The sequence below is a fragment of the Ornithodoros turicata genome, chromosome 7, assembly GCF_037126465.1.
Source record: "Ornithodoros turicata isolate Travis chromosome 7, ASM3712646v1, whole genome shotgun sequence".
Classification (NCBI taxonomy): domain Eukaryota; kingdom Metazoa; phylum Arthropoda; class Arachnida; order Ixodida; family Argasidae; genus Ornithodoros; species Ornithodoros turicata.
This window is the reverse complement of record NC_088207.1, coordinates 54,882,277-54,910,175: the sequence shown is the minus strand read 5'-3', so window position 1 is coordinate 54,910,175 and position 27,899 is coordinate 54,882,277. Positions and strand designations below refer to the sequence as shown.

General features: G+C 46.8%; 1 protein-coding gene across 2 annotated transcripts in view; it reads right to left on the bottom strand.

Moving 5' to 3' along the window:
- LOC135401591 (prestin-like) overlaps positions 1-27,899 on the bottom strand; it is a 94,433-nt gene that overhangs the window by 10,413 nt on the left and 56,121 nt on the right. The window contains exons 1-6 of one of the 2 annotated variants that reach the window (XM_064634093.1): positions 10,370-10,470; positions 4,707-5,016; positions 3,432-3,542; positions 3,071-3,237; positions 1,551-1,715; positions 65-220 (exon numbers count right to left, since the gene is read on the bottom strand). In XM_064634093.1, coding sequence (XP_064490163.1) covers positions 65-220; positions 1,551-1,715; positions 3,071-3,237; positions 3,432-3,542; positions 4,707-4,986 — 879 coding nt within the window. In that variant the 5' untranslated portion in view covers positions 4,987-5,016; positions 10,370-10,470. Of the gene's footprint in view, positions 1-64; positions 221-1,550; positions 1,716-3,070; positions 3,238-3,431; positions 3,543-4,706; positions 5,017-10,369; positions 10,471-27,899 lie in introns of those variants that run through there. The other variant, XM_064634092.1, reaches the window with a different exon arrangement.

Here is a 27,899-nt window from a genome sequence, read left to right as displayed (position 1 = left end):
CCGATAGCAAAATTCCCCTCTTATCATTTCATGTAGTCCAATGAGGATAGCGGACGTTACTTACCACAGTGAGTTCAATGGGCAGGGGGATGCCCAGTCGCCGAATGACGGGAGGATCGAGGAACAATTTCACCAACATGATGACGAGTATAGCGACGAAGGCCACAACGGTTGTCTGCCACTGCACTTCGCGGATGTGCTCGAAGAACGCGTAGATGGTCTGGAACAAAAACGAGGTCGCGACAAGGTCCGGACAAAAAGAAAAAAAAACGCGTAATACTTAGGGAGTGACTTTTTCGGGTTAAACCCGATTTCTACCCGAATTTCAGTGACTATGAAATCCTCGAGTGACTTTTCCACTGAAGACGAACAGAGGTCGCTACGTGTAACGCGCGTAAGAAAGGGTCAATTACGTTCCCAGCAATACACCCGTGTGTGTCGACACTGTCTATGCCTTCGGGGATTACCGCTCGAATGTCACAATCCCGCAAAAAAAAGAAAAAGGTTAGGAAAAGATTTAATAGACAAGAGGAGAAACAAAAATACCCGATGGCACAATTATCGCTCGATTTCTCCACGAATTACAGATTTAAAAATAGCGCCCGATTTTAACTCCCCGAATCTGAGAAAGGCATTTGACCCGAAAATGTAAATTAATACCTACTGAAAGCGCTAAAAGGCGGTCGGTTGGTATAGAAACCGAAAAATATGAACATGTTGGCCCAACACTGGGCCGGCCACACCAGTATAGGCATATGGTAGCGAGGTCTGGCTACACCAAGGAGTCTATAAGGACGTTTGTTCCACAAAAGTCCCGAGGAAGGAAGTCCATGTGCTGATGGCCAGTAACCGAATACCTTGTTGAGGTCAAGAGGGCCGCAGGACCAACAGGGCGAGTACGACATTTTAAGAAAGAATAGTTTTCGCACGAAACCATTGAGAACAGTTCTGACAGCAAGAGGTGGGATTTGTGCAAAGCACTACCCTACGCGTGGTTCGCGTGACGTTGAAGCTAGCGCCGACCAGCGGATGTTGTATACCTACGTAGTCACTTGCAACCTTGTTGTCACATAACGACCATGTCATAATCGGCAACCCATATGAGGAGCCCGTCCGCACGATCCGCTAGGGGTGCTACTCATCGGCACGCGAGATCTGCATCACGATTGGACGATGAAAATTTGAATTCTGAACGCGCAGAAGCGTACGGCACGACTGCCGTAGCAGACGACAGCCGTAGCAGACGACAGCCGTAGCAGACGACAGCCGTAGCAGACGACAGCCGTAGCAGACGACAGCAACATCACCTATGAAAACGCGTAGAATGATGATGATAATAATCAAGTTTAGAATGAAATATCTTCCGTGGGACATGCACCGCTTGTAGAGAAATACTAAGGTAAGCTGAAGTAGAAAGTATTGTAGAAGTTGACGAAGCAATAACCGGGACGATAAGAAGCGCCACCGCTACCTTCCAAAAACGCGGCGCTGGGAAGGGGTGCCTCCGACACGGTAGTTATATAATCTAGTGGGTAGTGGTTGTCACTAACCTTGTAAATGATGAACATGCCGCTGAAATGAGGCACATGGTTGCCAAAGAGGGCCCCCAATTGGCTGATGACAACCTGCACGGCGACGCCAGTGGCGAACCCGTTCACCATTTGCTCCGACAGGAACACGTTCAACGTGCCCAGGTTTAGTAGACCAAAGGCCAACTGGAAAAGACACGATTTCTTTTAACAACGCACTGTACGGGAGAATAGAAGACTCGCAATCGTGTCGATTACAGGTGGATTAATATTTGTGGTCACAGATATATTTAGCGATTTTTCGTGTTACTTCCATAGACTAAAAATTGCTGTTGTACGTTGCAGAGCATGGTCGTACACGGACGTCATCGTCACACCCCGTCTTGAATTCACCAAGGTAAGGTTCAGTTGTTATACCCCACCGTAGTTTTCACTCGTATTTTATACCCCAACACAGTTTTACCACACACGTGCAATGTGCCCTCATACACTTAGACCCAGATACTGAAACACGCGGTGCTCGAAAATATTTAGGAGAAAATTATAATTCAATATTAGAGGGAGGGGTTTCGAGCGGTCTGCCCGCTTCTTTTTGGTGTTCCAGTCTAGCGTCGGACGTCACCTACTTCAAAACGTTACCCCCATCAGTTTTTCATCCCACTCATATATCATCCCGCATGCACAGAGGTATGGTACTGCAATTCGATCAACGCCAGTTAGACTTAACCAAAATTCTCGGGCCATGGTCGAACCCATCACATCTGATGCAAGGACTAAGAGCTATTGTTGAGTTCCTCTCCAGCACTGGGTTAATGGACGAACTCTAATGGGACACCTTTCCATCATCGTCCCTTTCCCATCCCTCCCACAAGCGCAATGGGGCAGTGCATCGCCATAACGGCGGAGAATGAGTGACCCACAACATCACCATCCCAGTTATGTGTGTGCGTGTGTCCGCAATTGTTGAGGTGATGCACCTTATCCATCGTCATCCGTGTAGTTGTCGTTACTCTGCAACACGTGAAATCGTAACTACATTGTTTCCTCTATCCCGATTTGATTTGATTTGAATCTAAGGACAATAAAATGGAGATTTTGGCTTCCTAGTGTGAGGCACGCTGTCACGACCGTTGTCATATTCGCATCGTGTCTATAAGGGGACCTCCAGCGAACCACCCTAGACGCGTGCCAAAACAAACCCACGTAGGCAGAGTGAAAGTTGTTTCACTTTCAATTCGTCTATTGTCCACGTGGGCAGGATCAAAACAGGTCTTGAAGTGGGGGGTCGAAGAGTACGCGTGATGAAGTCGGCCGAATCTAACGCCATCTATTGCATACAGAGCTAACCATGTCCGGTGCGTCGGCGTCGTAACGCATGCGCAAACATATACGATGGTAAAAACAGATCAATCATGACACAGATTACACAAGTTCCGCTACATCTTCAATGCATGTGAACAATCTCACGAAAGAGACCATACGTAAGCAGCTGATGCCGTGAGATGACATCAAATGGAGTGAGGAACTGGAACAGGAAGTACCTGTATGACGCCTATGGTGAAGCAGAGCGCCGAGGTGACCTCTGGAACCGTGTAATGCCCTTCTGTGGCATTGTGAATTGCCACCATGGAGTGATGACCAAGATGTTCACCCGGGATTAGGCTGCGCACCACACCTCCAGTCATCATGGACATGATTGCGTCCGCTCCTGCCAAGTGCAGAGAGTTAACTTTTCTCATGTAGACAGTAGAGTGATGGTCGTATGCTGACTTCTGAACTTGGACTTTTTTTCTTTCTCTCTCATACATAACTTCTCCGAGAACTTCTCTTTACGAATTCTATGGCAATTGGTATGCTAGTCTACTTTTTCTGCCTACTTGCGGAATTGGACGACGTACTCACCGACAGATGCTTGCCGTACAGTGCCCAGCAGAATGTAGATCATCATAGGAAACATGGCGTTGTAAAGAGCAAACACAGGGGGTACTGCTGCCAGAAGCGTGTAACCCAAGCCTGCATTCAGAACATACCAGTTACAAAACAGTGCTGTCGCGGGCTAGGGCGCGCCTTGACCCTTTTATCTGTACCATCAGCTCGTTCTCATCTTGACCGCTAGGTAGCACTCCCCCTCACCGGACTACATGGAGCAATGTCACTTTTCACCCATTATTGCACCCTAGAGTTGTAATAATACCAGATGCTAGAGCATGGTGGTGCAACCTGTATCACATTAGATGGTTCTACAGCGGCTATAAGGACGAGCCAGTCCCGCACATCCACGACAGGCGGTGGCCATCAACGCAGCCTATTATTCTAGGCCAAAATGAGATCGCTCATAAACCAGGAAAGAATGTCGCAATTATTGAACCACAGCGATGCCATATCAGTCCTATGTGGTGCAGAGCTAGAACATGTAATGGGTGCTTGACCCCCAGATTAATCCGAATTGGACATGCCAACGATACTGGAAACTGAAGGCTCCACAAAACGAAACATCATCGAAAGATGTCCACGACACCAAGCGAACTGGGAGAAACAGACTAGGAGCGCTCTGTGAGCTACAGTCGAGACGATGCGGTCAATCCGACAGCCTAGCCAAACATGAATGTACCCTCCAATACAACCCCAACGGCATGTCAAAAATAAACTTGTCCACCTTTCGCCGAATGGCATTATCCCTTAAATCAAGACAGTGTTTATTTTTCGCCTGCGGTGTCGCAAGATATATCTGCCCCGATTTAAGAACTAAGGTGGTGTGCTATCTCAGAGCGCTCTTCCTTGCCGGTGTGGCGGCATGGTCCTCCGGGGTTGTCGCGCGACATGGGAAGACTTCACAGGTAACTGCGCCGACATTTGTCTTCAAGCGCCCAGCGAAAATACCCAGACAACACAGCCGGGTCGAACCCGGGTCACCTCCCAGTCTCTGCGTGGAATGCGATCACATTGTAATCACAAGACCACGGGAGCGGGTCCGATTCACAAGGGACTATTACAGATTGAGACCATGAGGTTTTTTTTTTTTTTTGGGGGGGGGGGGGTTCCTTGCGCACAGGGGACATACGAGATCCGGTTTTGGGGAGCAGTGATAAACAAGTTGGTTCCTGGACGGTCACAGGAACTCTGAACCATGAACAGGTGCGACTGCTGCGAGTCACTTCAAGAAGCCCACATACTTACTCTGAGGCACTTGAAACATGGCTACTGTAAACCCCGTCACAATATCGGCAAGAAGATAGTCCTTCACTTTATAGGTCCTTAGCCAACCAAAGACGGGGAACAACGTCGTCACGCCGGCCTTAATCTTTTTCGTAGAGCACTGACTGCGTCCATACTTGCGTAGAACATCGACGGAACCCGATCGGGCCTTGGGCACATGCACATAGGTGTCGTTGAATCCCGACTGTGTGTATGCGGGCCGAGAAACACCCACTGGTCCGCCACTGTCGTTCAGCGTCATCGTAGCGGAGGTAGCGGTCACTTAGGGCATCTGAAATTCAAACCAACAAGGAGGATCAATAATGGCGTTGTAAAAATACTCTTCTGACGTGACCGTACACGTTATGGGACTGCCTGCGTCCTTTTAATGTCCCGAAATCCCGCTATCACGAGAAGGACTCTTCTATCTCTAAACCCTGCCGAGTGCTATGGCTACACGAACCAGACGTGTTGTGTCGAGGAACCACGTAGTCTGTTTGGTATATGCACTGCAAGTCACACAAACAACATGAGAGGATGGCGTCGGGGATTATGCAGAAAAGTTGGGACGAAATTATCTTATTGACTAGCCCTGTCTATGGTTACCCAGTACTCAGGTCCGGGAAATCCTACAGGTCAATAGGACGGAATGATTTACAGAACTTAGGGGATTGCCCATGCTTGAGTTCCGGGATAATCACAGATGTAACGCAATTCATTGAATACCTTTGTGGGTTTTACCGAAAGTCATGCCTGAGCACGGGGAATACGTAAAGTACTAAAGTGATTGCATGCATTAATTAAGTGCACGACAATTTCAAAAGCCATGGAGTGCTCGGTCGTAGGATCTCCTTTTCGGTTTAACTACTACGATTTTCTTTCTTTTTGGAAACTACCGGCCTCATCGACTCTCTCTAAAACCCCGTCAGCGTCTTCAGCATCATCCTCATCACCATCCTCTCATTTTTTTCCCCAATAGCAATGGGGTAGCATTCTGCTCAACGAGCGGAAGTCATCCCCCATATCATCGTCATCATGTACTCTCTTTTTTTGTGAGAGGGTGGGGGTGAAAATCTGTCATTTCTTGTACTAAAGTTTGCGGTGAAACGTGGCTTCCACTCGGTGTGGTCACTTTTCTCCCTGATTCTTTTTAGTAATATAAAACCTGGCTAACTTTTCCTTTTTCTCTCCTTTTTTCTTTAATAAGCATATCCTCTCCTCCCCGTTACCATTTATGCAACCCGATAATACCGCGTTTTTTTTTGTTTTTTTGTTTTTTTTACGTTGTGTTTACGCGTGTCAGTCAGCCTTAGCAGTAGCCATATAGCTCGGAGTTCCGGGCCTTCGGAACTCCCGATCCCATACAGTCATCTAACAAGGCGCGAGTTCGGACCCTGCTACGAACTCACGTGAAGGTAAACATGGCGTATCTGTGAGCTCGATCATGCCGCATATTAGCACACTCACCACATAACATCACATTTGCCCAGTATATCAGTGTGATATTATCCGGTGAGTGCACCAAATTGCGGTATGTCGACCTTCACGTGAGTTCTTAGCAGAGCCCAAAATCACGCCTTATCAGATGATTGTGAGTTTCGAAGGCACGAAACCCCGAACAACAACAACAACAACAAATAAGTAATGATGAGGCGAGCCGCGGCCGATCTATATGGCCGTTAGCACTGTAAAGCTACAATTCAATAAAGAGCGGCATACAGACGCGAACAGATAGAAAGAAAACAGACAATTGTTATACTAGTACGCGGCCGACATGAGGGGGAACTGTGTCTGGAATAGCAAGCAGGCAATAGCCTGGCTGACCATTTTTTTTTCTTCCTTCTTTCACTCTATTAAACATATCCCCCTCCCCCCACTTTGTGTGGAATGTTCTATCACCTTGGTTGACGGCAGGACATGAACCATCCACCTCCCATAGTTTCAGGGTGATCTTGGAAGCACCAAGAACGACCAGATGCTGTACCCAATAGCCAGGATCAAAGGAAACGGAGCCTCTTGGTGCAAGTCTCACTATAGTCTACACTCTTTAAAAATGAACTTCACCGCATAGCACGCTCCTAGCCAACCATAATCTCGAACGATACCGTTATCTGCCCTGATTTGTCGAAGACAGGAGGCGTACGCCTTTTTTGTGACAATTATGAACAGCATAAGTGTCACAGAAAAGGCGTACGCCTGTGTGTGGAAATTTTTGAAGAGTGACGTCTCGAATGTGTATCGTAGTTGGTAGCATCCTTAACCGTTGATATCCTGAAGGGTCCCTGCTGAAAATTATTCGAGTTACAAGGTCACGACAGCGGGTTAGCGCAAGACTTCTTGGACAGAAAAACCGGTCCTTCGTAAACGTTCACCGCGTGTAACTGCCTGTGTAATGCAGTCAGCGCATAATGACAATACACCTACATGGACGTTTCATCAATTGTCAGAATTGCTTGCATCAGATAGTGTACGCGCGTGCTCCTGTACCCAGAGCACCTGCGACAATAACAATGATGTATTACACCATGTATTACGTGTCGTTCATTTTTGTCTCGCTATCACTGGGAGGAGTTAGGTGTCTGGAAGGACTATCTTTTTTTAAAAAAGCTTATCGACCATTTTTGGTTCTTGTCTAGCATTATGTCGCGATACTGAATACAGCCGTGCGACACAAACTGATAACTTATCCGCAATGAACAATAAATAAGTTTTGTGCACTAACGAGCAACTGGTCGAAAAAAAAAATACTGTTTTGTGGCAGGACTTACGTAGTTGGATCATAACAAATAAGTTGTGGAACGTACCATGGTATGCGATTGCAGAGAAAACAGACACTGTCAAAGAACAGCGCACTGGAGCTCAGCGAATGACAAGTTTCAAGTGAGACAGACCTCCAAGTGAGTGTCGTCTCTTACAGCTGGCTAACCTTTTCAGTGACTTTCATCTTTCATCGTTCAAGTTTCAAGTGACATGGGGAAGACTTTGGGAGCTGGAAGATCCTCTTCCCTAATCTAAGAAGAATGTGCGCAACGAACTAAGGGAGGTCCTTGATGGGTCTTCCCTCAATAGAGTTCGACCTTCCAACTTCAGCCTTCGAAAAATGAACGTGCTTGTGAAGTGAATACCGTCGTGCGTGTTTGCACAGACGTACGTATACATTGGATGATGATGTAATGTGCCACATCGAATTGCGGGCAGAACATGTGTGGATGTATAAGTAATAAGGATATACACAAGACGAAAGAATTGATAATTGCTACATAACCCTGATCAGGATATTTAATGCAGGGATCGGAACCCGAACCGAAAACCAGAAGAAAAAAAAAACTATTTTCTGGCGAACCCGAACCGAACAATGTTGTTGCTTATCTTGAACCGAACCGGAACTGAACCGAAAAAAATTCGTACGGTTCGGGAAGCGGTTCAGAGGTGAAATAATTGTACTACAGACCCACTTTTTTTTTTTTTTTTTTTTTGAATCACCTGAGACGGTTCTCACACCAAAATTAGTGCCCATGAACCGGGTTACACCGGGACTGAAAAAGAAACTGTTCCAATCCCAGTAAATGTCCCGATTGCTGATCGATTTTTCTTTGTCCGTGTGTGTGCGGGGGGGGGGGGGGGACAGATATACCTAAACCGGTTCGAGCTGATAATTTCGGCTCAGCGGAGCTAGACCCGAACCGGACCGAAAAAGATACTGTCCCTGTCTTAATGTGACAAAGTACACTTCACGTAATCCTGTTTGCATAATTGACATTATAAGATACGCAGCAAGTCATAGTCATTATCTCTGCTACAAGTGGAAGGATATAAACACCTACTAAGCAATCTGGAAATTGATTTCGAGAACGGGAGTATTGAGGCCCTCCCTTCACACGTGCGTCGCAGAAAGGAGAATGCTTTTGCAAGTACTCATTATTATCCGGGGTTCCCACCGCCTTCCCCAAATTCGGAGGGAACTGGACCAACACATGCTTGTTGGAAAGCAACGGGAAAATATAGCCAAGGTTGGGATTCGTCCCCAATACCTACCCCTTTTATATTCTAACGTATACAGCGTTTAAAAGTCATCTAGACCATACCTGAGTAAATTATTTCTAAAATGTAATTAAATTACATTACTCCAGCTAGAATTTAAATTACATTACTGCAATTGAAATATAACGAAATTACATTACAATTACTACAAAAAAGTAACGACTTTACAAAGTAATTACTGCGAGCTTAATCGTAACTGTGTTGAGAAAACGTGGAAATTCATTGTGGGCGTTGGAATTCTTTCTGACAAGTGCCAACACAGAACACAGGCTCGAATCTTTTGTGTAAAGTAATGAGTAATGTCATTAAAATTATTGACAAAATGTAATTAAATTTCGTTACAAATTACATAAGGTCAAAAGTAATGCATTACATTACAAATTACCAGAAAAAGTAATTGATGACTGATTTCATTACAGTAATGACATTACTACCCAGGTATGATGTAGACAAAGAGTGTCCAGGGGAAGCGAGAGAAACTGCTTATACCCCAGAAGAAACACTTGTGTCAACCGACTCGATAGCCAAGCATTCTTTGTAGAAGGAAAACAGCTTCGGCTCGTTGGATTAGAAGCAAGTATTTGTATCGTAATCCTGCTAAGGGATTTACGAAAGCGACTAAATTTTAGTTTTGCGTGTCTGTATGCTAACAAATGAAAAGTGTGCGAGGGAATGACAGAGGAAACGTTTCCATAAAATAGGAAACAAATACAAATTTCACAAAGAGAAATTGCGAGTTGTTTTTATTTTGTCTATTAGTCCGTATGTTCGTTCTGTCGCCTGCAAAGGACTGAGATTGCATTCGCGGTTGGATCAAAAAAAAAAAAAAAAATGAAAGAAAGACGAAGAGATTCCGAGCACGGTGTCTGTGTTTAGTAAAATGGATAATTCGGGGCTTTACGTGGAGAGACAACTATGATCATGAGCAACGCAGCAGTTCACCTAATTTTGTCCACCTCATTTGGTGAGGCTCCAAAAAAATCGATACCTTTGAAGATCGTAGATAAGATTTGATAACATTCGCAGGAAATAAAGTAGGACTTTTAGAAAGTAGTTCTATTTCCTCCGCGCTCGCTAACTTTTTCGACCACTGCCGTACTTCACGTCCTTAGGCACCTTGTTTCACACTCAGCACAGCTGATTTCAACCAAAGTAGGACTATACCTTAATACGTATATTAGTGAGTGATAGGTCCGCGATAAGGGATCCAATGTGACAGCTTCCTTTTTCTCCTCGTTTTGGGTTCATTTGTTGTGAAACGACGACCACGCCGAGTTTTTGATACTTTTTCATACCGCTCCTGTATTTGGACCTACCACAGTGTCCTCGTTCATGAACACAGTTGACGTAAAGGCTAAAGTTATCGTTATCATCAACAGGTATTCTATCGCTGTCGTCGGTGGATCAATTGATAACGCGTCCATTAACTGACTCAGCTACATAGAGCCGGAAGCCGACAGAGAGTGCGTAACATGATGCTGCAAGGCTTCGTGCTTTGCCATGCGGTAACCAGCTATTATTTGTTCACTCTCGCAGACGCATTGCATTTCTTTTACGAATAACGGAGAAAGAAAGAAAGAGTCGAAGCGAAATCCAGTACTGACCTTTTTTTTTTTGGAAGATCGCACAATTGGCTGATGCAAAGGAATGGCAGCTGGTTCAAAGCTCATATACGACTGAATGTAGATGCAGCGCCCGATTCTGGTTTAAATACCACAACAGTTGCGACACAGATGAATGGAAAAACGGAAGCTCCATCGCGATTGGCTGGCGTTCCAGCGAATGAGTGCGCAGGAAATGAGCGCGACATATCGTACTGTTTCATACGCCCGCTTATCTCTCGGTATGCGTCTATCGTAAAAGACAACAAAATCAAAGAATGAAGCTGGCTTCCCGTCGTCAAATTCGTTCTTATCCGAAGATTCCACCGGGACAATGCTTTATCAGCTGCCTGCTAGTATATATATAAACGATACGAGATAAATGAGGTGTGTTACAAAACGCGGAGTTCTAGACGTTGCCGTAATCAAACCGTTTGAAACTGTATGTGAGTGCACAAAAGGGGAAGTGTCCTTTTTAATTCCTCGGTATAGTGTCGGTGGTTTTATAATGATGGGGGGGGGGGGGGGGAGAGAGAATAGCAAAGATGAGGGTATGTGCCCTACGAGGGAAAATTTCACAACATGATAACGATATGAGAGAACTGATGTTCTGAGCTGGCTAACGTACCTTTTCAGTGACTTCCATCTTTCATGATAACGATAATTTGCGATAAACTATAGCGGGTTGTAATCCGATGGAGCACGCAATCAGTTTGGTGGTATGAGCTAGTCGCTTGGGCTGGCCCATATCATCATCATCATCATCATCATCCATTCATCGATGTTGTTGTTGTTATTGGGTGGGCAAGTCACGCCGCCAAGGACATTAAACACTGAGATTTCGGCAGACGTAAAAGGACCCTCGGGAGAGTAAAATTAACCCACGAATAGATGATGCCGCTCATGATGTAAAGACCTAAAGTACCGTCTAGGTGGTGCTGGTGCTAATGAAAGAGCTCACCGTTGTTTGACCTCACAGAGGTGGGCAACGTCACTACTAACCGGGGAATGTGTGGGTGGGATGTACTATTATATAATAACATAACCGATTATCTGCACTGCAGACCAATCGTGAAGGAAGTAGCTCCAAGAACACAGCTCATGCCCTGATGACGCCTCGTAGACTTTCTTTTTATGTCATCCCTTTGTAACCGTTACATTTCCCCTGCAGATGTGATCCCGAAGGAGTCAATTCGAGTCACTAAATAAGCTTCGCTTCAGAGTATCGACACTGAGGTCCAAGGGAGAGCAGGAGCGCCATCTTGCTTCCGCACCGCACTGGTACCGTCTCCAGTTGAGGATCAAAGACGACTAACATAATGCTCCCTGTGGGATAGAGTATAGTGTATGTGATTGTTGTGCGATACTGACTGTACGGGTGACTGAGGCCTCCGTGAAGTCTCTTAGAGACGTTTTTTGCCTCAGCCTCCTCTTCACTTGTTTCTGTGAAGAAATAAATAAATGAAATGAAATGAAAATGAAATGAAAATAATCCATGTATTGTCAACCAGAGCGTCCCGAAGATGTCAAGGTGAGCTCAGGGCCGTCAACTGCTGCTTGTATATGAAAGGAACATTTCACCCGCGCAAGAGAACTGGCATCATGCGCTAAAGTGCGCAGTGCGTAGCGTGGCGCGGAAACAAAATGGCGCATTCTCGCTCTTGGAACTCAGTGTCGATACTCTGAAGCGTAGCTTATTTAGTGAGTCAACGAAAGTGCTTGGCGTTCGCTGATATAAGATTAGCCACCGCGAAAACAAGGTACTGCCGCGCCAAATTTGGGTCGAGGGGAGCCGCTGGACGCTGTTAAAGATAAGGGGTTCTTTATTTCCAGATTAAACGCAGACTCGGCATTCATACACGTGCCTTAGCGATGACATATGTCTTACCCTCGGCGTGACACAGAAGGTGAATGAACTGGGCACGAACGTTGAGGCTATTTCACAGTGATGAACTCCGTAGCTTTGCCAGTGCTGAAAAGAAAGTGAAGCGTCGAGGACAGCACCGTGTGCTAAAAAGCACTACCGAAACTACGGAGTACAGCACGGAAGAATAGCCTCAATAACGGTTCGTGCAAGCGGGCCCTGAAGTTACTTTCCAATGTACTCCCCGCTGACGTCCGCACACTTCACCCGGTGCTTGCTTCAGTGCTTTCATCGAAGAAACGGCGTCAACGAAAAAGTGGGCACCAGGGAGTTCCTTTTTCACCTCGAAGAACAGATGCAAGTCCGAGGAATAGTCGACCACGCAGCCATCGCCACAGCAGGATGTTGTATAAGCGCACCCGTCCGGAGCAGTCGTTTGGCTTTTATGGCGTCATGCAAGCGATGAATCAGAGTTGAATAGTAGTCTCCTGGAGGGCAACCTCTCATTACGGCCGAAGTCTCATTACGGCCAAAGTCTCATTACGGCCGAAAATCCTTTAATCCCCAAGTGTCTCGTTACGGCCAAATCTCATTACCCCTGGAGATGCTCTGTCTTTCGCCCTCCGAAACCCAGAAAACCGTAACCATCATCTTGCCTGCTGATGGAACAGACTCATACTTCTTTGGCGGTAAGGAGGAGTTTTTTCTTTTTTTTTCTTTTTTTTCCGTTGTTTGGTTTGGGCTTTATTGCTCTTGGGTCGGAAGTGGTGGACCCAGGCCATAGTCAGCCTGACGGAAAACCGCCCAACCGCAACCAACGATTTCTTGACGGCACTTGACGATCCCCGGAGTCCCTAGCGGCTTTCTTTGTAACTAGAGTAACGTACGCCATAGGGGGCGCGAACAATTTCTGACCGGACAGCTGCTCACTAGACAATTTATCACAAGATATTTGCTCACCGTCGAAGCCACCATCCCCGCTACGCGTTTCGAAAAAAAAAAAAAAAAGAAACGCTGAAGAGGGTAACATATCCTTCCCAAGCAGCAGAATGTACTGAAAGTCGAGTGCAATAGGGGTGGTCGGTATGTGTCTTATCAGAGTAGTTCAGTTTCACGAGTCTGTTCAAGGCCTTCCACATACCCGTCCACGTCCACCCCTATTGCACTCGACTTTCAGTACATTGTGCTGCCTGGGTTGAGTCTGAGGGAAGATAAACGAGGAGACGAACAGGCAACGAAGTGGAATGGGCGTTTGCGTTTTGGTTGTCTCGGGCTCTCGAGCGAAACTTTACTTCACTTGTACAAGACGTCTTGAGTCTGTCTTGTCCACTTCGTTGTGTGTTCGTCTCTTGGCTTATCTTCCTTCAGACCCAAGGAGGCTAGTTGGTATACATAGTTAAAGATTAAAAACTTCCAGTGTCTGTGTGTGTGTGTGTGTTTCTTCCGTGTCTTGTCCAGTTTTTAACGTTGTTACCCAGCACTGTTTTTTTTTTTTTTTTCATTTTCTCTTGAGAGAGGACCTTGAGCCTTCTTGCCGTGGAAAAAACGCACCGTATGCGGTTGTTACGTGCTTACCTTACATCCCCAGTCGGGAGATCTGGCTGAGGTCTCATTTTTGTGAACCCCTATTCAATCATGTTTTCACCGGTGCCTTCCGCCGTACAAATGCTCCTGGTCATGTTTATGTTGTAGGCATGCCCTGTATGTGGAAGTCGTGCATCAAGTTCCAACCAGGTCAAGTGCGCCTTTCTTCCTGGGACATTTTCCGCGAAGATGTTGAAGGGCTTCGTTGCGTCTATGAACATCGTAAAATGAACAACCAAGTATTGTCCCCAATATTTGATGCCATTTGGTGTTGTAACTGTTTGGCGTGTACATAGGATAGATTAGTATGTTTATTAGTATATGTACTAGTGTGTTTGCACCACTGTTGTCGCGCATATATTAAAGACAACTAAAGTATCAGTGTACCAGTAGGCTCGTGTTCGCTCTCTAATGTCGAGGTCGCGGGTTCGTACCGTGCCAGGGACGCCAGCAACTTGGCGGCATCGTGTAGGAGTTGCGTGGGATGCGCATCTACACCTCCCCTGGCAGAGGTTTCGGGTTGGCAGATTTTTTCCAGACCGACATCTCATAATAATAATTTTCTCGCAACGTAAAGTCACGAATTATCTTCCCCGAGTTAATGGGCGGATGGAATCGGAACGTGGTCATTACTTTCAAGTTTGCAATACGTCACGCGAAGGTTAAAAAAAAGAACAAAAAAAACGGAGGAACAAACAACTGAACTGCTCAGTATATTAAGTAACTGGACCGATACGAAGGAAAGTTCCATTATTTGCCGAAAGCTTTTTTCCAACGGGTTGAAGTTCCGAAAAAAAAAATTGATCAAATTCATTTATTTTTTGGAATGATTATTTCCACCATACGTGTAAACCATACGTGTCTATGATCTAACTTAGCCACCCGAGACGCGCTTCCAGTAGATTGTTCCTATATGGAAAAGTGCCATACCCTGTGTGCCACTCCATAAAGATACGTTCGTTATAAGATTTCATAAACGGGGTAGGCGCCCTTCAGTAGGTGCTTACTTCTCGGCTTGTTTATCGCCTCTATGACAAACAACACAACAACTTTATAATGCCCTAACTGCCAACTGCCCTAATGTCCTTCACAGATACGCTCGATGCACGAACGCATCTTTGCACGTCCTTGCAGTGCAGGAGTCGGTATTCGTAGGCTGAGCTCGTAACTCACGGGGATTTGTTTTATTCCGTTGTTAGCGCAGCGAATCAACTTGGGCTATGAGATGTATGCAGATTGAGAGCGGGAATGAGTGCGTCCTCTGGAAAGTCTGCTGGTGAGGCAAATCTTCAGACAGCACAGCCTGTGGTTAGGAACCTTCCAATCTTTACCGTTACCGTTACCATTATACCACCAACGAGCGACTGCTTCGTCGCTATAGAATATGTCCAAGTGCGAAGGAGTGACAGGAGGTATTAAGAGGCCATTCTCCATCTAGGTGGCGTTGGTGCAGGTGATCCGTAACGCGTGCCAAATGCGGTCAATAGCGTGCAGAAGAACGGGGAAAGGTACGTCGTGACGTCACTTATCCCCCCCGGCAGGCCAATCATGTGGCTGGAGACGTAGAAAAGAAAGGGAATCGTGCCGGCTGTCCAAGTGACTCCAAAATATTCTGCTCCTGATGGACAGCTTGACGAATGGACAGTTGAAATCTGGCAGTCGTCCAAAAAGCGACGGGATTTGAACCACGCACCTCTCGATTAACCGCCTTTACTAATTTCCAATTGGTAAAGGCTGTCGATTCCAACTGTTCATGCCCCCTGGCACCTTGAGGCTTGTGTTGTGGGTCGGTGCTTGGCTCTTCGGTATTCTGATCCCACGTTGCTTCAGTGCTTCGTGTCTTTTGTGTACCGTGCACTGGGGTGCACTTTTAACGGATCATTCCGTTGCTGGATGTTCTACGAGGGTCGTTCAAGGTTGACCGAGACTTGTGCTCGAGAAAAATCAGCGAGTAAATGTAATTGGATAAAGTTTTCGGACGACCAAGTGCAATCCTTCTCGACAGCTCCCCCGGACATTCCCACCATCACGGTCAGGATCGCCATCGCCACTGAGATCATCACCCATCATCTCTCATCATTGTCAACACTCATATTAGACCCCCTAGCTATGGGACAGAAACCCCCTAGCACAGAGAATCCGCGCTATGCTGGCACGAAGCCTATGGGTGTGCCTCGGTGTCCCCCGCGGGGCCGAGACAAGGTTAGTGGTTGCGGAAGCCCGTGACATCCCTTTTGAAGTTCTCCGAAACACAGAAACTGTACGCCAGTATCTCCGCCTGATCGCACACCATCGCCACCACCCGGTCATCCGCAAATTTCGGGATCAGTCCCACGGCTCAAATCACGGCCCCGTGGACACTTCCGTCGGCAAGCGTCACCGCCTGTGTCCGAAGGATCTGGGATAGCAAAAGCAAGTACCGCGACCTCGTACTACAGCAACTGACTACGGATTTCATCGGCACCGCATATGACGGGTTCTGCACTGTCTTCACGGATGGCTCCTCAACGAAAACTTCGTCATCCTCATCTTTTGTGATACCCTCGATACCGCTCACCCGGGGCTGTCGGTTGTCCCATCGCACCTCTACGACCTCAGCCGAGCTGTACGGAATCCTTCTGTTTTTACAATATGCTGCCAACTGCGACCCACGGCGATGGGTAGTCTGTACGGACTCCAAATCAGCTCTTCGATGCCTGAAAACCTCAGGTCTCCGCGGCTCACTGGCCACAATCGTGAATAATATTCTACGCCTACTGAAGCCCATAACTGCCCACGACCACACCATCGCTTTTCAATGGATTCCGGGTCATTGCGGAATCTCTGGCAACCACGTTGCCGACGCTGCGGCAGCGGCCGCTCGCCACCAGCGCAAGTGCGTCACGATTGTATTCCCAAGTGGGGGATAGACGGTCCCTTCTTCGTGACTGGGCTGCCTCCTTATCCGTCGAACAATAGCGTCGGGATGTCCCCGTACGTCAATCCCAGACCTGCCGTGAGCTCCTCTTCGGGTGTTGGCGTTGCGATGGTTGTAGACTAGTGCGTTTGTTGCGTTAAAGGGAGCCAGCCAATATGGCCGGTCTTCCACGATGATGCCAATGCATAAGAGATGTCCCCCTCAGCACGATACTGGGAATGGTGGACCCAACATTCTCGTGTCGCTTCCCGTCATCTTTAAGTCCCTCCTACATCGCTTACGGCTGAATGTTGCCTTTACGCCGTACTACCGTTACAAGATAGGGTGTGCCAGTAGCCCCCCCGTGCCCGGAGTGTGATGTGCCAGCGACCGCGGACCATGTGATCATCGCATATGTGCCACTTACAGGAGGAAGCGTCGCTTGTTGGCAAACGACTTTGCGCGGATTGACAGCCGACCCCTGACCTCAGACTCATTTTGGATCCATGGGACAAACGAAAGCAGATGTCCGTCTTGCGACCCTTTATCAAATTCCTTGAAACTACCGGCCTGATCGACTCCCTCTAAGACCCCGTCAGCGTCGTCAGCATATCCTCCTCATCACGATCCTCTTATTTTTCCCCCAATAGTAATAGAGTAGCATCCTGCTCAATGCGCGGAAGACATCCCCATATCATCGTCATCATGTATCTCTCTCTCTCTCTCTCTCTCTCTCTGTATCTGCTTGGGCGAAAAAAGGGGGTAGATACAGGTTAACTGGTGGACGAACTTCATAATGAAGGTGGCTGAGCAATGGGGGGGGGGGGGGGAGGGTAGTTTACCGAAAGTAGCAGAGAAAACACAGCACGTTGTCTCGCGATGTAATCCGCGCAACTGTTTCTGTTCAAATTAGTAGTAGGTCTACATTAAGGTGAGTCAGTCGACCTGTGTTGCGACGTGCTGCGCGTGCCTCATGTAATTTGCCGCGGATGATTTCGACCACCTGGGATACTTTCAACGTGCGCTGGAAATCTCCAACACACGGTGCTGGAAGCAACGTTTACCCTCCCCAACAGCTACAGTCTTCGGCCGGGATCAAACCCACACTCTTAAAAAAAAGGGTGTACTTTAAATCCTTTCCTTGCCACATATATAACACCCTTTTGGAGAGTACAATTACGGCCAAAAGGGTGTCTCCTCACTCCCTCAAGGGAGTAGCATAACACCTTCTCCCTGCCGGGGAGTAATACAGTGAACCCTCGTTATTATGACCATGGTCGTTCCCGAAAATTTTTGTCATAATGCGGAATTGTCATATTAACGGGCGAGATTTGCAGAGGTTCCACAGCATTGTCCCCCAAGAGTATGGTCATAAAGCGCGTATGTCAGATTATCGGGGGTCATATTAACGAGGGTTCACTGTATTACTCTCCAGTAGGGAGAAAGGTGTTATGCTACTCCCTTGAGGGAGTGAGGAGACACCCTTTTGAGCGCAATTGTACTCTCCAAAAGGGTGTTATACATGTGGCAAAAAGAGGAGTTAAAGTACACCTTATTTTTAAAGAGTGCACGATCTCGAGCTCAGCACGCCAACATATTACCGACTGAACTATAGGGTCGACGGCAACTATTTTTTTAAACCGATAGCTGTTTTGTGTTAATCGAGGTAGACCGATTGCTTCTACGGAAGTGTCGTTGAGATGCGCAAAATATCCTTCGGCGTCGCCGCACCTCATCCCACACAAGATAGCAGGAAAGCAACAATGAGATAGACATTCGAAGTAATCCTTCCTTCGTTCTACCAATGGGAAGCGTTTATGAACAGTTAGGAATGAATATGGCCCCGACAAAGGCAAACATGTGAGATGATAAGAGTGTCCCGTAAACACCGGAATGAACGAAACGGGAATTCTGTAACGAGCGACCTTGTGTGAGCGTTATCGTCGCGTAGCTATGCACGAGACTCGGGACGTGACAGACACGGGTTGCCATCCGGCCGGTATTTATATTCCGCACGGTTGCTCGTTTGTTACTCGTGTCGGCTGCCGGTTGGAAGGCACCGTTTTGCCGGTATTTTACCGCAGAAGGCAGGAGTAGCAAGCCAGCTTGTCTAGGCTGACCTCTCCTAAAATTTCCCGTAATGAAAGAAAGGCGCCCAAAAGGAGCCCATTAAAGGACATGAGAGAACTGATGTTCTGAGGCTGGAACAACATAGAAAGGACATTTAAGTACATACAAGGCCTCAAATTATAAGGCCTTCAATTAAAAGGCCTTATTTGAGGCCTTGTATGTATTTGTCCTTTCTATGTTGTTTCCAGCCTCAGAACATCAATTTCTGATGTTCAACAGATGCCGCTTGCGTCGATTCCGTCGTATGATTGCGTGTATGAGTGAGAAAAATGTAAGAGTGAAAGGGGGATGAGTGAGAGATAGAGTGGTTGATGTGTCCCTTCAGATGACGCGCCCTTGGAAGTCACCGGGGAGGTGTGTTATAGCTTAGCTCAATTGGTAGAGACCTGGACCGGTAATGCATAGAAGATGTGGGTTCGAGTCTTATACAGCTGGTTAAACTTTTGAGTGACTTCCACCTTACACCATCAAAAGAAATTTGGGACGGGTTCCCCTCCCCTGTGGTAGTTCTTGTATTTTCCATCTATTTTTTGGACCGGCCTCGGTGGCTCATTCGGTAGCGCGTTCGCCTTCTGATCCCGAGATCGCGGGTTCGAACCCGGCCGAGGACTCCAGCAACTCGGTGGCAGGGTACAAGTTGCTCAGACACGTCGTCTTCCGCGAGGGACGTCAAATACGGGGTGCCGTGTGGTGAGAGCTTTCATCGCACGTTAAAGAACCCTCAGGTGGGCAAAAGCAATCCACAGACCGACTGCTGTGGCGTCGCTCATGATCTCAGTTTTTTTCTCTCTCTCTCTCTCTCGCGACGTAAATCCCCAAATTATTATTATGATTATATCTATTTTGCGACAACAAGGTACAAACGGAACAAACATTTTGTTCTTGTCCTCGCTGTTGCTTTCTTTCCAGATATGCCTGATGCCCCACTCCCTCCCTCCCTCCCCCTCCCCCCTCTCTCTCTCTCTCTCCCTCCCTCCCTCCCTCCCTCTGAATGAATGCTTTCTCTCCTGATATGCCTGATGCCCCCCCTCTCTCTCTCTCTCTCTCTCTCCCTCCCTCCCTCTGAATGAATGCTTTCTCTCCTGATATGCCTGATGCCCCCTCTCTCTCTCTCTCTCCCTCCCTCCCTCTGAATGAATGCTTTCTCTCCTGATATGCCTGATGCCCCACTCCCTCCCTCTCTCTCCCTCCCCCTCTCTCTCTCTCTCCCTCCCTCCCTCTGAATGAATGCTTTCTCTCCTGATATGCCTGATACCACCTCCCTCCCTCCCCTCTCTCTCTCTCTCTCCTACGCTACGTGTCACTCTCAATTACTCTCTCGCCTGTTCATTTACTGTTGTTCCTCTCCCTCTCGGTCTCGCCCACTCAGCCGTTACTTTTCATGGCCAAAGGTGACGCGGGAACATCTAGCACAAGTGTCACGGAGGATCTATGACGAATATTATTAGGAAATCGCTTTCATCGAATTGTCGCCGGAACAGGCGAAACGCGTTTACGTGTTACCAGCTGAGCCCGCTTATGGCGGGGAGGAAGAGCTGGTAAACCCAATCATGCGTATATACCTTTTCTTTTTTGTTTGCTCGCTTGAGCTGCAGTGTTCCAAGGCTGTGCTGTCACCGTTATCGCGGGGCTTCCTTTTATATAGACTTTCTGTCTGGTGGATTTCGTTCTAACGAAGGTTGCCGCATTGTCTCGCGGTACAGTCATACTCGTTGCAAACACTCGTTCGACATAAACCCTTGGAAGGTTGCGCTTTAGATTGCGACCTAGACGTCCGCAATAACTGCGAATAAAATTGATATATTTTCGATTGCCCCATCCAGATACTCGGTGAAGGTTATTTAAAACGAAACGTGGCATGTAGCCAGTACTTTCTTTTGCGCCGAACGAGATATTTTATCGTGTCCTTACGTGTTCGTTGTGTATACGTAAAAACCCGAATTCACTTGCCAAGCATGCTAGCTGATATCTTATTTACGGATTTTCCAATTGAACATTTTTATATGTTTTCAATAGCGATATTTCACAAATGTCTTCAGTGCCTATAATGACGTTGCGACCTTCAGGACTTGGGCAGAGAGGCACAGTAGAACAGCTGGCAGACGTGTTGTGTTTGCGGCGTAGTTTAACAGCTAGATGCTCGTAAATCCAGCTCAACAAGTTATTCATCTGACAAGGGACGCTAAACATTTTTAATTTGCGATGAACGATGAAAGTCACTGAAAAGGCTAGCCAGCTGTAGGGATCGAACCCATCTTCTGGATTGCCGGCTAGTATTGCCTTCTTCTATCTTGCCTTCTTCTATCGTCTGTATTGCCGTGTTAGCTTAGCTCAATTGGTAGAGCCCTGGACCGGCAATCCAGAAGATGTGGGTTCGATCCCTACAGCTGGCTAGCCTTTTCAGTGACTTTCATCTTTCATCGTTGATTTCTTAGGCAATTTGAGGCTTTGTTTGTATCTGTCCCTTCTATGTTGTTCCAGCCTCAGAACATCAGTTTATCTATTTTTAATTTGCTAGTAAAATTGCGGTAAAACGGCTCGTGGTGACATCTAGTGGGAAATAATCCTCAATTTGTCAAACAACAGTGATATATGTCCCCGACTAGCGTGCTGCTCATGATGACTACGTATAGCCGACTTCGTTTGTTTTAGATCCAGTGTTATGCGCATGCAATGTAGTTTTGCCGCCGTACTTGACGACGAATGCGCAGCGACCTCGACACAGTGTATCTTCAATTTCTAAAAAAAGAAAAAAGCGTATTCAGGGCTCAGGATATGGAATAGATACATTTTCTGAGATTAGAGCGCTACTGCTTTAAAGTACCTTCAAGTACCTTTTGTTAAGCCTTGCTTTGGCTTAATAACGCGATTGCACCGCGACGCATCTGTGGCTGCTGTGAAGAGCAGGAAGTTATGGGACGTCCTGGGAAAACATCTGCCTCCAAGTTCTCCCGTGAAATGCGGATAAGACCGTGCTGTTTGTATCCAGTCGGGTTTCGCGTTGGAAATAAACACGACGTCGAGGAAACCGTTACTGTGCCGTGTACTCACGCGAGCGACATTCCTCCAGAAGCGGAAGACGCGAAAAGTGTCATAGCTTTCTGCTGTCAGATGAGTGCGAGCTCTCAACGCCGTGTCTTCACGTATACACTGCTAACCGTCGGGAATATCCTGCTACACAGCCACAAGATATTCCGTAGCAGACGACAGGAAAACACGCTGACGGCGTCGTCTGCTAAGTGTCGTCTGCTAAATGCGCAATACGCCACTCCCGGTACATTCCGCACCGTGTGAATGCTCAACATAACACGGGACGGAACATCGGCTCTGTGAGTATAGTGTTTTCGCTTTTTCTTCCACTAGAATATTCCGTGAGGATCTCGCTCGTGTGAGTACACGGTATTCGTAACTTTCTAAATTAATTTCCTTCATCTACTCGGGCGGCTTTAATGAGTGTCATCTGCTTCTTTGGTAACTCTTTACAATCTCAAACAATTCCTCGTGCCATTAGGATGTCAAACGGAATTAGGAAGCCCGCCGGCAGACGATCTTTCATCCGATGTTAGCTTCAAGAAGGAAAGCGCTTTTCATAACATTGTGAAGGTCTATCATGCATCGCTGTATGGCTTCAATACACCTCTCCCTTTTTGTAAACAAATGACGTCATAGTGTTCGACAGTGCCATCAATTTGGTAGAATTAATGGGAGGGGGGGATCTATTTATTTCCACAGGAAAGGTCAGCCAGCAAAGTCAGTAGGTCAGGTAGAGTTGAACTACGGTCGAAACGAACAAGGTCGCGCTCGAAAGGTGGTCCCTGAAAGGGAGGTAACATCTCATTACGGCCGAAGTCTCATTACGGCGCAAGTCTCATTACGGCCGAAAGTCTCATTACGGCCGAAAATCCTTTAATCCCCAAGTGTCTCGTTACGGCCAAAGTCTCAATACGGCCGAAGGTAGTCTCATTACGGCCGAAGATGTATTGAGACATCGGCCGTAATGAGACTTCGGCCGTAATGAAATACAATCGAAAGGGAGGCAACCTTCGGTCCTCCTATAGGTCCTACTTTTCTTTCAGTTGGAGGCAGCGAACAAGTTGAACATCCGTGGAACCCAGCCCTCCCCATCCGATTTCTTTCCGTTTCAGTCTGTCTGTCATGATGACGTTTCTCGGGTAGAGGTTTATTGAGTGCAGTCCCCTGGTAGCCTGCATATGCGAGGCTACAGAGCAGCTGTCGCCCTTGATGTTGCGTAACGTTTGTTGCAACTTGCGCATCTCCGCTAGAAAGTGGGTACTCCGGAAGGACAGAGACGAAAAAAAAAAAAAAAGCTACAGCTAACGTATCCGGTCACCAATGTGACGCACAAAAGGGCGCATGCCTGTGTGGCGGGAATCGTTGCTCGAGGATCGACGTCGTCACATTTTCTGTCTTAGAGGGCCCCCGCAAAAAATAAATAAAAATAAATGAATAAAAGCAGCCAGGATTCGAACACTTCCCAGTCCCAATTGGCGTGGGTAAAAAACGCGATCTTATAACACTGTAAATTGCAGAGCAACGACAAGGCAATGAAACGGAGAACGAGTGTCGAACCTCGTTCTGATTGGTCCTTGGATGATGATAGTCGCCAGCTGGTAAGCCTGGTATAGAAGGGGGTGGCCAGCCCTCTCGCCACCACCGCCACCACCTGGTATAGAAGGGGCATCTCGGCCAGAACAGATGAGATTTTCTCACTTTTCTCTGTAGAACGGAACCCGATTAATACCCAGGCTGTCAGTCTACAATGACCACTGAAACCAATGGTCATTGAACATGCACTTGGCGCCGCCAAGCGTGTAACCTGACATTGTTCTTTGAAAAGTTTACGGTGATTTCATGACTATTCACTTCAATTGTCATTGAAAAGTGACGGTATAAAAGAGACACGTAATACTCGTGGTCCAGAGCACAGCGTTGCAGCAGCCACGGTCGTATCCATTTCTCCTCCTTAGTCTGCTAACGCCACCTGGATACAAAAGGCCTGCCTATTGCCTCCTTTCCCTCCTTCACTACGTGGACATATGACGTCAGAATTCGTCCGCTACTGCTAGAGTCACTAAGTAAGCTACGCTTCAGAGTATCGACGATGAGTTCCAAGAGCGAGCATGCGCCATTTTGATTCCTCGCCACGCGCACGCGCACTGCGCACGTTAGCGCACGATGCCATCTATCGTGCGCGGGTGAAATGTTCCTTTCGTTTGCAAGCAGCAGTTGACGGCCTTGAGCTCACCTTGACATCCTCGGGACGCTCTGGTCGACAATACATGGATTATCGCGCAACTATCATACACGCTTCTCTATTCCACAGGGAGCATTATGTCAGCCGTCTTTGATCCTCAACTGGGGATGGTACCGGTGTGGTGCGAAAACAAGATGGCGCTCCTGCTCTCCCTTGGACCTGAGTGTCGATACTCTGAAGCGAAGCTTATTTAGTGACTCTAGCTACTGCGAACCGCCGTTCTGCGAATTCAAGAACTCGCAAATTGGGACCTGTCGACCTGAATCTTTGTTCCTCCGAGATCTTGTTCCGAAATTATTTTAACGACCTCCTTTATACCGTCAGTTTTCAATGATCATTGAAGTGAATGGTCATGAAACCACCGTCAACTTTTCAAAGAACAAAGAGTGCAACACGCTTTCTAGAAAGTCAGTCTTGCGAAAGATACTGGACCATTTTGCGCTTTATTTTAAAATTGTCCCTTTAGTACGCGGGGACGTTCGATCACTGCTCGCGGACGATGTGATTGGCCTCCGTGGCTACGACCGCCGAAAGCACGTTCGTGATTGGCTACCGCCGTTGCAAACACGATCCTCATTGGCTGACTCTTTGTTGTTACGTCACGTCGACGAGTAAGCAGGCTTTTTATATCTAGGTGGTGTTGACTCTGCCGACAGAGTCAACGCTTTCTTGACTTCTTTTCTTCTTCTTTTCTTTTTTCTTTTTTTGTTCTACTTCTATTCTATTCTGTCCTGAGATTGAAACCGGGGTGTCGAACCGAAAAAATTACGGGTTCGGTTCAGGTTCCGGATTTTGGTTCAGTCCAAATCCGGAGCGCAGAAATAGCAAAGAGGACGATACCCGAGATAAGGAAGAAACACACCAGTCATTTCCCAGCTATAGTCGGCAGCTTTCTACTCGTTGCAGAAATAGCAGTTCGAACCGGTTCGCACCGATTTATTCCGGTTCACAACTGTTTGACGTACTACAAAAAAAACGTTGCGCAAACATTCTCTGGTAATGCGCTGGAGTGTATATACGTAACAGGATGCGAGCCACGAACACATTGAGTCAACAGCGTTTTGAAATCAGACATTGCTTTATTTAGGATATGCACGATGAGTGCAAGCAGAAGAAGTAGTACCTACATTTTGTGGTGCCCAAATCGCCACGCGCCTACAGTATAGGCGCATCAAGATCGCAAACAAACGAAAATAAGATTTTGTAGTACGAAGTTTGTTAGAAACACGACTCACAGCTGGGGCGTGAGCCAAACAGAGAAAGACACAAAGCGCATGACCAAAGGATTACGAGCAGATCGTGTACGGTGTACTATATATTCGCGTGTTGATGTAGCTTTGAATAACATTCACAGCATATGAGGCAGTTTTAGCCCTCGACTAAGGTGTCCTTCACACCTTTCATATCATATCCTTGTCCAACCGCCTTACGCAGTGGCGTATCTAGGGTGTGGCAGGTGTGGACAGGTGCCATGGGCGCCAGGTGAACAGGGGCGCCATTATGTGGCCGGGTGTGAATGTGCCAGGTCGGGCACTCAACCTGGCACATTCATAAATGATCTAAAGCACCCGTCATTAGGGAGGTTGTAGTGTGAAACCTAGTGCGGACCACACCAAAACGCATCCCCAAGGACATCATGTTAACCATGTTGCCATGGGCGCAGGTAGCTCTAGATACGCCACTGGCCTTACGAAAAAATAAAAAATAAATACATAAATACGTAAATAACGCCGAACCGCTTGCCGAACCAGTTCGGAACAGTACTTTTCATTATATAGTTCTGGTTCAGGTTCAGTTCCAATATGTCAAAAAAAAAAAACAAAAAAAAAGATGGAAGAGGGCCACGTAATAATCGAAAGCGTTTCTGCTGTTTAGAGGAGCCCATTTTTATTATGATTATTTTTTAATGATTATTATTATTATTTCATTAATTTTTTTCCCTGTCGTACTATGCGTGTGTTGCCCTAGCGCAGGCTTTCCTCGTCATGTCTTTGTTACGGGTTCGTTGCAGCAGAAACGGGACGAAACACAACACACCGCACATGTCTTTAACTTCATTCTCATATCTCACATCTAATGTTTCCCGTGTACTGGGGTAGTATTCTGCCCTCGAGTGGTGATTCACCTCAGGTCATAGTCACGATTTATTTGTTGTTGTTGTTGTTGTTGTTGTTGTTGGGACGAAACGCTGTCACACAGCACGCTGACGGAACCACGTAAAGTTGAACAACATTGAGAAAGGGGTTCTTTACAAACCCTTTCTCCCTACACAGCCCTCTTACATCCAGAGCTTTGTCGGTGATCGTGTGTCAGAAACACTGTCGAGTTCACCGTCATGCTAATAGAGGTCGCCACGAGACTGAACGACTGAACGTCTGCGAAATAAACCCGAGACAAGGAGTACAGACAAATTCTCGCTTGAGAGAATTGTCTGTACTCCTTGTCTCGGGTGTTTTTCGAAAATCATGCACCAGCTTGTCAGCACCTAAAGTGAAAGACAAAAGCGAAAGCTTTTGTCGAGGTTGAACGTCGCACGACACGGCACGTGACACGTACGACGGGAACGTAGCGCCTCCAGAACTGTCGTCTGCTCCCTCACCACAATCGCGAACTCTCTTTCATCAGTACCAGTACCACCACCACCTGCAGTCATAGGAACGTTCGCACACTCGCCTGTGCACGTGTCCGACAGGCGACGTACCCAAACCGATAAAAAAAGAGAGAAAGAAAGATAAAAAAAAAGTGAAAGTTGCGAGCTCCATTGTTTTCGACTAGGCGAACAATTTCCAGCGAACGAAGTTAGCATGGCACCGTTTACTGCGTGCATGCTTCTGTGTCTGAACAATTCGAAACAAAGCGGAAATATACGCACGCGATCGAAATCTATTGTCCGGTGAGCGAGTCAAATAGAAAGGGTATGCTATAACGATACTTGATTGGTCACTATTATCGACTTCTTCTTTCTTTCCTTTTTTTTTTTTTCTTGTTCCTCATGAATCGTGAGAAGCGACATTAAGGAGGCACCGCCTTGAGCGTTTGCTTTTTTTGCTCTCTTCCGGTTGCGAAATTGCTGGTCTTCCGGTCTGTGCTTTTCTTGCTTCGCTCTTCTTAATAAACGCGTCGACATAATTAAATGTATACGCATCAAATACGTCGATTGACGTTCATTGACATCATTCCGCGAAAAGCGTTTAAATGCGGTATGTAAATATAACTTTACTCGTGATCTGCGGGTGTCCGTTTCAGTGCTTCCTGTCTTACCTCTTCACAACTGTTATGGACGGACCTACAAGACTGTCGAAGGTGGTGGACTCTACTCACAAAATGCAACTTTCTTCGTTGTTTTTGCTACGCACAGATCTTGCCGTGTTCTTTTCTTTTTCTTCTTCTTCTTCTTCTTTTTGTCAACTCATATGGATGGAAGGTGTCGCTAAAGAGGGCAAATTAGGTGGTGGGATCCATTTCCAACCATCGACTCTGATGTGTCTCAGGGTTTAGCCTTATTATATCCTCCTTCCTCATCTCACCATGCCTGTACCACAGTAGGGAATAGAATGAAAAGAAATCACTGTAACGCCCCTAACGTATAATCGACAGTTTTTTTTTTAGTATCGAAGAGCGGAACGCGATATTTTTTTAAAAAATCAGTTTCGGCAAAGTATTTCCGTTACGAATTTGTGGTAACGCGATCTGCGTATCGTTACCGATACCGATACATTTGTAGTACCCTTCCCCCCTCTTTCTTCACCGGTCATATTTCTCACTTTTATTCATTGCGATTGGT